This window comes from Mycteria americana, chromosome 6, assembly GCF_035582795.1.
Source record: "Mycteria americana isolate JAX WOST 10 ecotype Jacksonville Zoo and Gardens chromosome 6, USCA_MyAme_1.0, whole genome shotgun sequence".
Classification (NCBI taxonomy): domain Eukaryota; kingdom Metazoa; phylum Chordata; class Aves; order Ciconiiformes; family Ciconiidae; genus Mycteria; species Mycteria americana.
In genome coordinates, this window is record NC_134370.1 from 59,467,427 (window position 1) to 59,481,463 (window position 14,037).

General features: G+C 39.5%; 1 protein-coding gene across 1 annotated transcript; it reads left to right on the forward strand.

Moving 5' to 3' along the window:
- Nucleotides 1-685: 685 nt before the first annotated feature.
- HDC (histidine decarboxylase) lies at nucleotides 686-13,871 on the forward strand. The gene is made up of 13 exons (XM_075506133.1): nucleotides 686-1,432; nucleotides 1,859-2,016; nucleotides 2,868-3,040; nucleotides 4,094-4,207; nucleotides 5,597-5,719; nucleotides 6,558-6,692; nucleotides 7,657-7,800; nucleotides 8,057-8,123; nucleotides 8,980-9,142; nucleotides 9,245-9,335; nucleotides 10,534-10,632; nucleotides 11,334-11,435; nucleotides 11,625-13,871. Exons 2-13 carry the CDS (start codon nucleotides 1,989-1,991, stop codon nucleotides 12,381-12,383), a joined length of 1,998 nt encoding a protein of 665 aa, XP_075362248.1. The 5' UTR covers nucleotides 686-1,432; nucleotides 1,859-1,988; the 3' UTR covers nucleotides 12,384-13,871.
- Nucleotides 13,872-14,037: the final 166 nt, after the last annotated feature.

Consider the following 14,037-nt stretch of genomic DNA (forward strand, 5'->3'; position numbering starts at 1 on the left):
ATTTTATTCTAGTTCCGAACAGGACCTACTGTTTGTTCTCTTCTGCACAGAACGAGAAACCAACCTGATGAAACTATCACCTTTGAGCAAAGGTGTAGGGTATATGTCACATGGAATATTTATTGTGTAGTTCAGCTCTGAAAACATTGTTAAAAATATTGCTCCTTATTTGCTGTTCCAAATTGAAATCATAAGTGTAATTAGCTACCAGCTTTCTTTGAACAGACATCTGTATATTAATGTATTAGTTACTTGTAATGAGCTAGAATCACGGTTTTTGAGAACTCTTTTTGAGTTGCTCCTGTGCTTGATGCCAGTCCCTTCTCACCTTTTTTGTTCCCCTTTATGGTAGCATTTACAGTAAAGCCAAGAGAGGTTCATAAATCGGTATTAAGTGTGTGGGCAGCTTGTGATCCCCCACCTCCCCCCCAATGTTTCCAGAGAAATGTGAGATAAAGCAGATGAATAGGCATATAGTATTTTTTTTCTGCACTTCTTGCACTTCTTCTTTCAATGCCTTTTTGTATCAATTCTTTTTTAATTTCAGTATATTAATCTGATGTGCGTGTTGTATCAGAGCATCTTTGTCATATCTGTGAAACAGTTCTTTCTCAAATATCTAATCGCAGCAGAAACTAGGAAAGGTTTTCGCACTGTTCTGTAGAAAGTACGCTGTGGAGAAAGATGTAACAACTTTCTCAAATAATGAAAGCGTTTAGGCTGCGTTATAGTACGAGGCAGAAAATCACACTTCCATATGATGAGAACAGAGCAATTGCTGCCATCTATCAGACGAAGGGTCTGCCTAGCCTGGTATCCTGTCTCCAACAGGGCCAGCCCTAAGCAGGAGCCTAGGGTATAGCAAAAATAGGGGAAGCATATATTGTACTATGTAATAATTTCTCTTTCTGGTGCTTAGTCCATAAGTCCTACCTCTCTCTTCCCAGGGCTGCCTGGTATCAGTGTAGAGCAAGTGAGTTCCTTCTGGTGAAGATGATAAGCACTCAACCTTGAGCACAGTGTCGCAGGTCGTGCTGCCAAAGACAGGTCAGGGATGTGTTTCTGGGTGCTAAAACTGGAACAAGGAGGAATCTACATGGCTGTTCTTCCAGACTGAGAACAGTCCAGGTGGAGGACTTAGAGGAATTCTGGAGATACAAGGCCAAATCCCGGTGCTTACGCATATATTTGAGAAGAGCAAGCACAGTGGCGGGAAAAAGATGTGTTTTCCCAGCTCAATGGTCTAGGGTGATACCAGTGGAGGAACATCACCCTGCAGTATAAACTGGTCTGATCTGGAAGGGCAGGAAATCCACAAAGCGGATCATTGCTGCTTTGTAGTGCCGTTCTGGAACTGGCAATAATTGTAATGCCTTTCCTTCTAGCAGCAAGGGGCTGACACCACAGGGACTGAAGACTTGTGGGGATGCAGGTAAACTCTCTTCTTGGGAAAACTCGGTCCTACAATTCTTTAAAAAAAAAAAAAAAGGTCTCCGCCTGCAGTGTCAAATTTATTACATGTTGGTGCCTTGTTTTAATGACTACTGCTAGTGCAGTAGTTCGGTGTGCTAGAGTAACATGGCTGCTTCTATTTGGTTTTGGAAGCTCTTGAGCTTTTTCTCTCCCACAAGTCTGATATTAATGTGTCTTATATTCATGACATGGATTACTGTGAGAATTCTGGAAGATTGTTTGAAAATGGGAAAGGGTTAGCACAGAGGCAGCTTCTTTTAGAGATACACTATCTTACACATCAAAAGAGCACAGATGAGAACATACAAGAGACTGTAAAAGCCCTCAGTTGGGAGGAGTTAGATAAACACTCACCAATAACCTGCCTACGTTAAACCTTTTCCAGAATGCATGAGTCTGAGAGATAAAGGCAGCTATAAAGGGTGAAGCAGCTAGCAGGGCACCAAACCAAACTGCCCACAGCTCCTGAAAGGTGGTGGCCCAGGTTTGAAGAGGTGCTTTTAGAAGGAATCAGTATGGAGCCTGAGGAGTACAGACGGAGAGGTGAGTGATCCTCTGCTCTTGGAAATAGGTAGCATTTGCTCACAGAGATCAACTGGTGTAGGGCTGGGAGTGGTACCCAAAATTAGGATGGGCTATATACTCTTTATTTTCACACATGTCCTTGAGACAGATCTGCTGAGGCTGAGACAAAAATGTGACCCAGGGCTGAGTTTAAATTAAAAGGATTTAGAGTCAGTGGATGACAGGCTTTTTGGTCTCACATTTAAAATACTGTGGGAAAGCTGCAAAAACTGTGATTCTGAATAAACTTGTGCTAAGGGGTTATGCGCAGTGGCTCTTCCCCGCTGACGCCATGAAACTTCAGTGATACTGGCCCAGTTCTGTAGATGGGGAGCAAACTTTGGTCCTGGGGCTGGAGGAGATTGCCTAAAAAGTGGAGAAAAGGTGTGGAGCTGTGCAGCTGTTTTCAGAGGATGCAAAAGGGTGTATGCTGTAGCAACAGGGAAGCATGAGACATTATGAAAATTAAATTTCTGTGAAATACAGTTTCAGTTAATTTGTAGGCAAAAAAATCTGTCTATTCTCTCAGTAATCAAACAAACTGTATTTGTACAGTGATTGTATTTTAAAGGTACATTTGAGCTATTCAGTGACAGCACTGAAATAACCCTGTGAATCTGTTCTGTCCCCCTGAAGCGTGTTCTAGAAGCCATGTCCCTACATTATTAGATAGGACAAGTAGGGTGTAGGAAGAAGGTTAGTTCCTGTGGCTATCCTGGGAGCAGTATTCCAAGCCCTGTCCAATGCTAATGACAGATTGTGTGAAGTGCTAGTACTACTAGTTAGTTTTCCCGCAACTGAAACTCAAAGCACTGGTTTGCTTCTTCCAGGGAAAGAGATGGTGGATTACATTTGCCAGTACCTGAGCAATGTGAGAGACAGACGGGTGACTCCTGACGTACAGCCAGGTTACATGAGAGCCCAGTTGCCGGATTCTGCCCCAATGGACCCAGACAGCTGGGACAACATCTTTGGAGATATAGAGAAGATTATTATGCCTGGGGTAAGAAATAAAGTATAATCATGACAGGAAAAAGCCATTACTACCTGGGGTGAACACTAAATCCTGGGAATGTACAGGTTCTGCAGAACACATATCTAAATAAGTAAAGCACCCAAAATGTAGAATAAGTCTTGTAGACATTATGTCCACAGAAGGATTCTGGAGATTACTGTTGTGTTCCTAACTACAATTTTAGGGGATAGACTGAATGTATTTTTGAAGTATTTTATACATTAAGAATAACTCATCTTTGCTTAGAGGGAAACAATGATTTTCTGACACTAGTGAATTTAACTTCACAAGGCCTCTACCTGCTGAACTGCATCTCAATTTCAGAGATGTGGAAGCTCAGGCACAGCAAGGTGAAACATCTCTTGCCCAAGGTCATGTATGTATAAGACTTGTCTCCTGCTCTTTGAATGTAAAGGTCTCCTTCCTCTTGTACATAAATGCTGCAGATTCTGCTGAGGGAGTTCATATTACCAGGTTAAACATTTTATGTAAGAAGCATTTTCAAAGTCTATTTTAAAATTTTCTTTATAGATGTTTGCAGAAACTTGGTCTGATGTAGGAGAGGTATTCACGTTAGAATGCTTACGCTGGTGTCCCACATACAAGCTCCTTCAGGTGTATAGAGGGGGGCTGTATAATTGTAAATTGCTATGTGTAGCTAAAGGCACGCTGTTGGTTGACAAAATGAGCAAGAGCAACTTTGTTGCAAGGATTCCCCTTAGAAAGATAAATATTTCTGACTCTCTTGTGCAATGTTCAAAAGATCATTCTTTCCTGTTCAGAATCTTTGGCTGCCTGTTTAATTCAGATAAATGCTTTTGCTATAATTTGGAATTTATCTAATAACGACACAGTGTTATCATTTGCTAGTGCTGCACTCCTGTTGATATTATCTCTGTAGTTTTCTGCTAGCAGATCTATAATTGCACATATTATGTTACTGTGATCCTTTTCCGTCACTTTAAACAGATGCTAATCACTACATCTTGTGCAGAATTTTGTGACATTTTCAGACTTAACTTCTAGATAATTTTGTTCTAGGTAGTCCATTGGCAAAGTCCACACATGCATGCCTACTTTCCAGCTCTTACTTCCTGGCCTTCACTCCTTGGAGATATGTTGGCTGATGCAATTAACTGCTTGGGATTCACATGGGTAAATTTTGTTGTTGTTGTTGTTATTTTAGATATTCATCTCCTATGTGTATTATGCAGGAGCAGGTCATAGTCATTCTTTCTTGTTCTGCAAGTCAGTATAATTATTTACTTTAACCAATTGTATGTCGTTTGCATAAATGAAAAATGTCACTTGAAAAAAAAAATAAATAGAATATATAAGAGCAAATGTTACCTAGTAGTAAGAGGTGAATGAAGAAAATATACCACTAGAAATGTCTGTTTTCTGATTCTTTGCATATCCCACTGTGAACATTGTTCCCTGTTGTCTAGTCTCAGTGCCAAGACTGTTACACAAGCAGCCACCATCCATGACTGCAGGCTAGGCTGGGCTCCATTCCAGTTCTCCTGCTCCTTTGAGAGAACACATTTCCTATTTTTCCTCCTCTGAAAATAATTTTGGTGGCCTGTCCCAGAATATCTGAGTATTTTGTATCCTCCTGCAGCAGCTCCACAGTACTACTTGGTTATGATTCTACGTACCTCAGTAGCGTTCTGAAGCCAATGTTTTCCGCGGTGGTGAAGTTGCCCAGATTTTTAGATGTACGTCTCCACATAAGAAAGTGGTAGAAGCTCATAAATCTGTAAGAAGCTGATGGTTATGGTCTCCATGTCGTTGTATCAGATTAGCTCACTGCATACACAGAAATGTCCATTTCCACACCCTCAATCTAGTTTTGATAGATTTCTGTTAAGTTTGCAATGTAAACTGATTCTTTCGTAAGTGGAAAGCTGGACACTGCAGAACAGCTTTCATCTTTCTTTTGCCGGTCTTCAAAAAGCCTTCCTTAACTCTCAGTTCGAAGAGGGATCAGTGCCCTTTCTCTTTAGGGACCAAGAGCGTGTACTTGTGTGGTGAATTGCAGTTCCACGGTTTTGTCTCAAATGGCTCATTGTGCTTTTTTTTTTTTTTTAATGACTCTAAAATTATTGATAGTTTAAAAGCTCAACACTGAGTTGATGCAGGTAATCTGGAGAGAGCATTTTAAGGAGGTTGGTGAGAGTCTCTGTAGTTGGTGTTCCAAGAGAGCAACTGGTAATGAGCAAGGTACCCGGAGCTCACCCTCAACTGCAACCTTAACATAGAGGTTGTATTACAGAACTCACCAAACAACCTAATTTTTATTACAAGAGTGCTGTGTTCTGCTAGGTATGGGCCATAGTATTACACAGTTAGCTGCTTATATATCCAATGCTACAAAGCTCGTCATCTGCCTTTGTTGCATCTAGGTGAGATTTCTCCCAAGGCAATTAAGAAGTGTTAATAGCTATTAATTAAAATGTGATATGTGGTTTACTCTAAGGGTTATACTCCTGCTGTGTTTGTAGGGTGAATTACAGCCTGATTGTCTTTTTTTTATTTTTCTAGGCCTCAAGTCCAGCCTGTACAGAACTGGAAATGAATGTGATGGATTGGTTGGCTAAAATGCTGGGCCTTCCGGATAAATTCCTGCACCACCATCCCGACAGTGTGGGTGGAGGAGTATTACAGGTAGGGGAGATCAGAGGTGGCCTCATCAACATTTTGTTTTCACTCAAGTGAATTTCCCTCTGGGTGATAGTTTTCTTGGAGGAAAGAACAAGAAGATTTGCTCTATGGGTCTGAATAGAGACAAATCCCAGTTTGACATTACTTTCCCAAATTTTAGTGTTAAATATAGAAGATTCTAGAATAGGAATTGCTGTCGCTTTTAGTCCTAATTGTGTTATGGATGAGGAGCAGGTACTCTGGTGGCCTTACTAAGGATAAATGAGAGTCAGATTTGGTTTCTTCAGTCTATTTCACGTCACCAAATTATTCATTAAAGTGATTCTTACGAAATTAGAGAAAGAATCCTTGTCACTGTCCTCCTGCCAGCAGTCCTTAGCCACACAAGAAATTATTTTTCCTTTTTCTCATGTCTACTTTGTGTCTCAGAGTTGCAAGATCAAGGCCTGAACCTTTACTTCCTTTCATAAGGCCTACGCATGATCCTGTGGAATCAGTGCTGAGGCTCTGTGTTGTTATAAGGAGCTTTGCGCAGGTTTGTAATTTTTATGGGAGATACTACATTTTAGCTGTAGAAGAACAAAATGAAAATGTGATTTATTTACTCCCCCCAACTCGGTCCTGCATGTTAAAAATATACAGCAGTTAAAAGGCTTTGTTTTGTGTTGCTGGCCCAGAGAGCCGCTCCTCAGCTAGTGACTTTCCACTGCATCCCAGAAAAGCAGTAGTAGAAATAAAAGAGGGGGTGGGCAGCTGAGCACTTAAATGACTTCAGTAAATCCCTGACAAAATAGCAATAAAGTAGCAATATGTTGCAGTAAAATGAGCAATGTCTTTGCAGAGCACTGTGAGTGAAGCAACCTTGGTTGCCCTGCTAGCAGCAAGGAAAAACAAAATTCTGGAGATGAAGCTTTCTGAGCCAGACACTGATGAGTCCTCACTCAATTCTCGCCTCATTGCTTATGCGTCTGATCAAGTAGGTTCTTATGGTTACAAAGAAAATGAATTTGCTTCTGCTGTCTCACCCAGACCATGCAGTGTGAACTCGTGTTTCTGTAGCAAGAGAAAAACACAAACATGAATGCCTCACAAGCATGAACGAATCCCCCTCTAATGTTGCTTTCTGCAGATGGGGAAACGAAGTGTGAGATGAAGTTTTGTAGGGTCCCAGCAGTCCTCAAGAGGCTGTTTCACATGACTCATTTCTGCACTTCCTTCCTGTTTTTCATAAAGCCTTACTCCAGTAACTAAGTGCTGATCTCATGCTGCTTCAGCTCGTGTTTCTTCACAGCCTCCTTCCATTCAGAAACAAGAACGCTCAGGGCGTTACCTCTGTGCTGCTCCTGGTTGTGGTCTCCACTCTAGGCTTCTATGCTTGTTCTTGGAGGAAATGTCTACACAGTACCGTGACTCTGCCTGCAAACCTGTTCTGTCCTTGGACTCTTGGAACTGAACAGTCATACTGCCCTGTGAAAAATGCAACAGGAGAGACACTCATGCTGATTCTCTCTTAGTATAACTAAAAGGGTTTTTTCTTGTGAGGGGTTTTGGTCTACCCCAGCCCAGAAGTAGGCACACTTCAGGGGTTTTTATCTTCTTATGGAAGGGAGGAGGGAATAAACTGAGGTTGATCCATTTCTAGAGGGTCCTTTAAGATCTGAGTTTTGATAAATGGCCCTCCAAACACAAGGTAAGGATGCCTATTATTACATTTTAGAGACCAGTACCCAAATAAATGGAGCATATGCATTCCTTGGAATTACAGTGTATTATTTCTTTTAGTTATTCACAAAGAATAAACTTTCAGACTTGTATTAATATGGATTATAATAAGGATTTTATCTCTGCTTTTCTTGCAACCACTGTCTTTTATAAGGCCATAACGTATCACAGCTGTTCAGCCTCAGAGATTGCTTTCTTACTGTTTCTTTTTTTTAAAGGCGCATTCTTCTGTAGAAAAGGCTGGCTTGATTTCTCTTGTGAAGATGAAATTTCTGCCTGTGGATGAGAACTTTTCCCTCAGAGGTGAAACTTTGAAGAAAGCCATTGCAGAAGACAGAAAGAAAGGCCTAGTGCCAGTCTTTGTACGTTCAACTTTCTGGTTGGGAGTATTGACATAGTGTTGTATTCTTAATGTCAACAAAAAATTACATGGGAAACATTTCTTATTGTGTTAAAATACATTAGCTGAAGGTTAAAATGTATACAAGAATTTCTATTTTATTGAACAAAAAAAAAGTTAATGTCATTTCGAGTGTATATGATAGCCTCTCCACTTTTAAAGTGTTGCATCCATTTATTAAAAAAAAAAGCCATTTTAACAGGTTTGTTTTCTTCTAGGTTTGTGCAACTTTGGGTACAACTGGTGTCTGTGCTTTTGACAATCTCTCAGAACTGGGTCCAATTTGTAAGTGTCTTTTTTTTTTTCCCCTGATTTTAAACTATGATAGCACAGAAAAGATAGTATGACAATTTTTCATGCCAAAAACCAAGGAGAGTAGAAACACTAATCAGTTGAGTTTTTCAGATGTGTCTCCAAGATCGGTGGAGTCAGTGCAAGACTTTGCAGTGATTTCTGTAAGATTTAAATTAGGATGCTAAAATACATTCTATTCAAGGTGGATGAAATTTGTCAACTGATAAATCTTTAATGTGGTTATTCAGGCAATACAGACTGTACAGGACAGAGTGCAGTACTGTTGTAGGATGGATACATAAATATTTAACCTAGCAAAGGAGTTTTGAAGGTAGTGTTTAGTAGGACATCCTTTGTAGCCACCAGTTCAATAGGTAAATTTGACATGGTTGCAGATTCTATTCCAGCATAAATTCTGACAAGTAGCTGCTGAAGACCTGCGGCACTTTCTCTTATGGGGCGGAGTGTGGCTTCTATCTCTGGGTCCTTTTTGCTTGCCACTGTGTCTTTATTCTGACTTTGTGCAACTGTGTTGTTCTGGGGAATTTCACTTAGTAAAAAGGCAGGTGACAGAAATCAAATGTTAAAAAGCCTCACTCATATGAAATATGGAATAGTGAATTTTGTTATAGAGTCCATCTGATTTCACCATTATCCTGTATTTTGGGGTTCTGGATCCACAGCTTTAGAATAAAACTAGATTGTCAATTGTTTGTCTTGCTTGCTATTTTGTTGTCAGCCTGTCCGCCTGCTGCAAAAACTTGCACCTGGTTTTCAGAGAGGACAGATTAAGCATGTACTTTGATTCCTTATGTCCCTTACATAAGAACAATTTCAATTCCAACAGGTGATGCTGAGGGACTCTGGCTTCATATTGATGCTGCATATGCAGGAACAGCATTTGTATGTCCTGAATTTCGATTGTTCTTGGATGGAATTGAATATGCAGATTCCTTTGCTTTTAACCCTTCTAAATGGATGATGGTTCATTTTGACTGCACTGGATTTTGGTGAGTAAAGGCAAAACACCACACCAAAAGGACAGTATTCAAATTGCAAAGTCTTTCTCTTCGTAATTTTTTGCTAAATACAGTTCATTCTATAATTGATAGGGTTAAAGATAAATACAAGTTACATCAAACCTTCAGTGTTAACCCTGTCTACCTCAGACATCCCAATTCAGGAGCTGCTGTTGATTTCATGGTAAGTTGTTATTTGAGTTGATATTTTAAATTGCCTGTAAAATGTTCAAACAGAATGCGAAATTCCTCACACTCTGGCATGTGCTTATCTTATAGCTGGTCTTATTACATAAAAGCATAAACCCAATTATACTGAGATCCTAATGCAGATTAAATTGTAAAAATTTGAAGTGAGCCCTGGTTATGAAAATTAATTTAAAAATTGCTTTCAGATATAGAGATTGAAGTACTTAAGATTCTTACACAGATGGGGATCCAGCCTTGCCTTCTTAGTTAGAAGGGTCATTTCTGTGCATCGTGCTGCTGAAGTAATTCCTACTGATGGCATTTTGGCTGGTTTTCTTGTATCTCTGATATGTAATAAAAAAGAGAAAGGAGTAAGCAATGGAAACACCATGCTCTTAAACAGCAGTAGAATGAATTATGTTTTTCTTCAGATTAAGGTATTCATAGGAGAGCTAAGAGGCATTTCACTTTAGATCCATCTTACAGCAGATTTCAGTCCAGTAAAACAAAAGAATATTCACTGCCAATTGTTTCTGCTATGATCTCACCCTAGTCCTGAAAAGATAATTGTTTTCTTGAAATCAATAGTGCTTTTCACTAGAGAATGTGAGTGTAGAGGGGGGAGGGAATATATAAACGAGTCCCTGTTGTGGTTATATAGGACCCTGTATGTAACTGGGTAGCTCCCTAGAAGTATTCCTTTACGTGTTTTGTCACTCTTTTCCATGCAGTATGTGTTACTTCCTCTGGAAAGGTCTACCCATATATCAACTCTCGCTGTTTATAGTTGATTTGGAAAAACGTTCAGGATGGCACTTAAATATGCAAACTACAGGAACTGAAGTGAGCACTCAGTCCTAAAGTGTAAATGGACACATCTTAAATTGATAATGCTCTTTAAATGCAAAAAGGTTTTGTTATTAGCTGGTAATTAACTAAAAGTTCTAAGCATATCTAAGCTATAGATTAAGGGGAATAGCCAAAAATCTTATTTTTGCAAATAATTGAAAAATATCTAGACACAGTCTTTCTTTGATGGCTATTTCCTAGGCTTGGCAGGTTTTCAGTAATATGAAATTATTTGTGTCAATGGAGATTTCTGACCTGAGTCTGAAGCAACAGACGTAGCAGTGTAAGGGGACGCTCCTTTCTGTTGGTTTTGCACTCATTGATACACTGTTGTGTTTTCACAGCACTGGCAAATTCCACTGAGTCGTCGATTTCGTTCTTTGAAGCTGTGGTTTGTGATTCGTTCATTTGGGGTGAAAAAGCTTCAAGCTCATGTCCGACATGTATGTGGCTTAACAATGCAAGCATAAATGTATTATGTTGATGTATCGGTAGCTGAGTTTAATAAATTCAGTGATGCAAAGATGAGTAACAGAAATCCTCTCACACACAAAGCTTGTATGTGAATGCTAAATGCGTGCTGATTTTACTCTTAAGTAACCTGTAAAGATTGACTGTGTAGACAAAACATTTCCTGTACCCTTCTTGGAAGGAATAAGCAATGGAAAGTGATTCGATAAGTCAATGCCTTCTGCACATTACTTGAGTATTAATCTGTAGGAGTTTTCTTTGAGGCAAAGTGGCAGCTGTTTGGGAGGCAGGCTGTGATGGATGGCTGAACCCACTGCTATGAAAATTTACAGGCTTAAGTCTTTGATGGAGTGTAAATAGAAGGGATCATATTGTGGATCAACGGTTGCCACAAAAGGACTCTAATCTGAGAAGGCACATTCTGTTTTCAAACCACCTTCTAGAAAATTCCTATGTATAGTGCAGTTACTCTTGTTCATTGTCAAAGGTTTGGGCAAATAGAGACAGACTTTAAAATTCTTAGCTTTGTTGTCATTCTTCTGTTTGCTACCATTCGTGCATTGGAATGATGTGTTTTAGTAAGGAAAGGAATTCTTTTTAACTATTTATTTTAGTGTCTTACAGTGGGTTTGTGACAAACCAATACATAACTACTTTTCTTCGTTAATTATAGGGTACTGAAACAGCCAAATTCTTTGAATCATTGGTTAGAAGTGATCCACTCTTTGAAATTCCTGCCAAGAGACATCTTGGACTGGTTGTATTTCGTTTAAAGGTAAAGATCGGGCCTTTTGCAAGTCTCTTTGCAATGAATTGACCACAGCTGATCTCTCCCCAGACATTAAGAACTGTGAATAAACTTTCATGTAAGAATTTGTAATGCTGGAATCTTTACAGAGATGTTTGGATGTCACTGGAAATTCTAACTATAGTAATTTTTTTTTCTTATTCATATTTAAAACAGGGTCCCAACTGGCTGACAGAAAAACTCCTGAAAGAACTAAGCAGTTCTGGCAGGCTCTTCCTTATTCCAGCAACCATTCACGACAAGTTCATCATTCGCTTTACTGTAACATCTCAGTTCACAACCAGGGAAGATATTCTGCAAGACTGGAACATCATTCAACACACTGCAGCCCAAGTCGTTAGCCAGAATTATGGGTTGCACTGCATTAGTTCTGGTGATGGGGCAAGAATCCCTAATATGATAGTTAAGCCTAGTTCTGATGCCATTAGTAGTGCTTCTCAGCTTTATCTAGATGGAGGAAAATACAAAACACCTTCCAGAAAAATAGTAGTTCAGCCTAAGAAGTTAGCAGCGAGTCCCAGTACGTGCATGATTAGTCAACAAGTGAAAGGTCAAGGGGATCCTCTAGATGACTGTTTTCCAGAAGATGTCCGAGATGTTACCAAACATAAGTTAACGTCTTTTTTATTCAGTTATTTATCTGTTCAAGGCAAGAAAAAGACAGCACGTTCCCTTAGCTGCAACAGTGTGCCAATGACTGGTGGTCTTGAGCAATGTAACCCCAAAGCAGCAGCCGCTGACAAGGAGTCTCATGCAAATGCCAGAATTCTTTCCAGGCTGCCTGAAGAGGTGATGATGCTCAAAAAAAGTGCCTTCAAAAAACTAATTAAGTTCTACAGTGTCCCAAGCTTTCCAGAGTGTAGTATTCAGTGTGGCCTTCAGCTGCCTTGTTGCCCTCTGCAAGCCATTGTTTAACAAGTGCAAAAGGGATTGGTCCTTAAGACCTCTCCAGGTAGAAAGAGAACCAAAGTTTGCTTATTCATATGCAATACTACATGTTATTTTGTTCAATATGTAAGCAGTGGCAATGACCACTGAGAAAATTCCTGTGCTTTTACTGGTGGAAACCTTGTGTATTTATAGATTAAAATGTCAAATAAATCTTGTAGGCATATAATGTGAAACTCTCTGGTTTGTAGACTGTGGTGAAGAAAATGCCAATTTTTGCCTTATCAGTCCTGGTAATGGACAGTTTCTGGCTGGTAGGCTAGAACCATTGTGACAAAATATGCTGGCCTCAGTAGGGGCTAAACAATTTAGCTATTTGCGCCATTAATTTTTTTTTTTAATACCTTGACTTAAACTCTCTAGACTGCTGTGAGGATCTGTCTGTGCAGACAATGCCAACATCAATTCTGAACTGTGCAAAAAGAAGAATGTCACCTCTCCAAGAGATTTTGTTGTATTAGGGCAATTTTAAAACTCCCCAAGTTCAAACACACAGCAGCCCTGCCATTCCATCTGTGCTAATCAGTTACTTTATGCAACAGTATTGCAAGAGCAGTTGCCCTTGCTAAGCACCTGTGGCCTTTCTCAGCATTACCTAAGGTCTGTAAAACACAAGTGCATGAAGAAAGAGAGTAGGAATGATATTTCACCCTTTCCCGTATCAGAAGAAGTAAGGGGCATTACAGAAGAAGGGGTCTCTATGCAGGAAACAAACATTGCTACAAGAGGCCAATGATTTTACATATTTTTCAAGAATAATTAAAAAAACTGGGGGGAGAAAAATCTATTGAGGGCAGCTTTAAACTCAGAGATACTACTGTTGAGTCAGGAAGCACGATGATTGCTAGGAGATTATTCTGGGAAAGCACTGCTAGATGCTTGCTGCCTTCTTCATAGTTTCCAGACATCTACAATCACCCCATCTTGCAGGCAGCGTACTCGGCCAGATGGCTCTTCAGTCTGACCCAGTACAACTATTCTCAAGTTATATAAACAATGAGTCTGGTTAATCACAACGATTTCCATACCTTTATACAACATCAGTTAAACTCACAGTGGGGTATATTGAGGCATGTGTTACAAGGAGCAGTAAAATTTGGCCTGCTAACCCTTTCTAGTAAAAACGCATTTGTTGTATTCCATTCTGTAATATTATTTGTCTTTTTTTTAAATCCCAGGGAAATCTAAGCCACACTTTATTATGAAGTATCTGGGCTGCCATTACTGTATTTGCACCCAAAGGAAAATACGTCTTAGTTCTTATAAATTGTTCTCATTCTGTGTGTGTAGTATTTGGTGCATAAAAAATAAGACGGCATCTGTGCTGCAACGAATAAAAGATAATGTAAGCATCTAATACAGACTTTTTTTGATTAGTTAATTTGAGACAACTGTAAGCTTCATTAATGCTCTTTTTAATGAGTTTTGTGTTTTGACTTAGGGATGTAATTTTTACTAATGCAGTGGATCACCCTTTAATATGAATATAAATGTATTTGCCTAAAGATATCTTACATTGTACCCACTTTCATCTGCTTAGGTGCATAGTATTAACATTCACAGCATTAACAACACATCCATACACAGTAGGAACGTAGGTAAGATTCAAAGTATGAAGGAG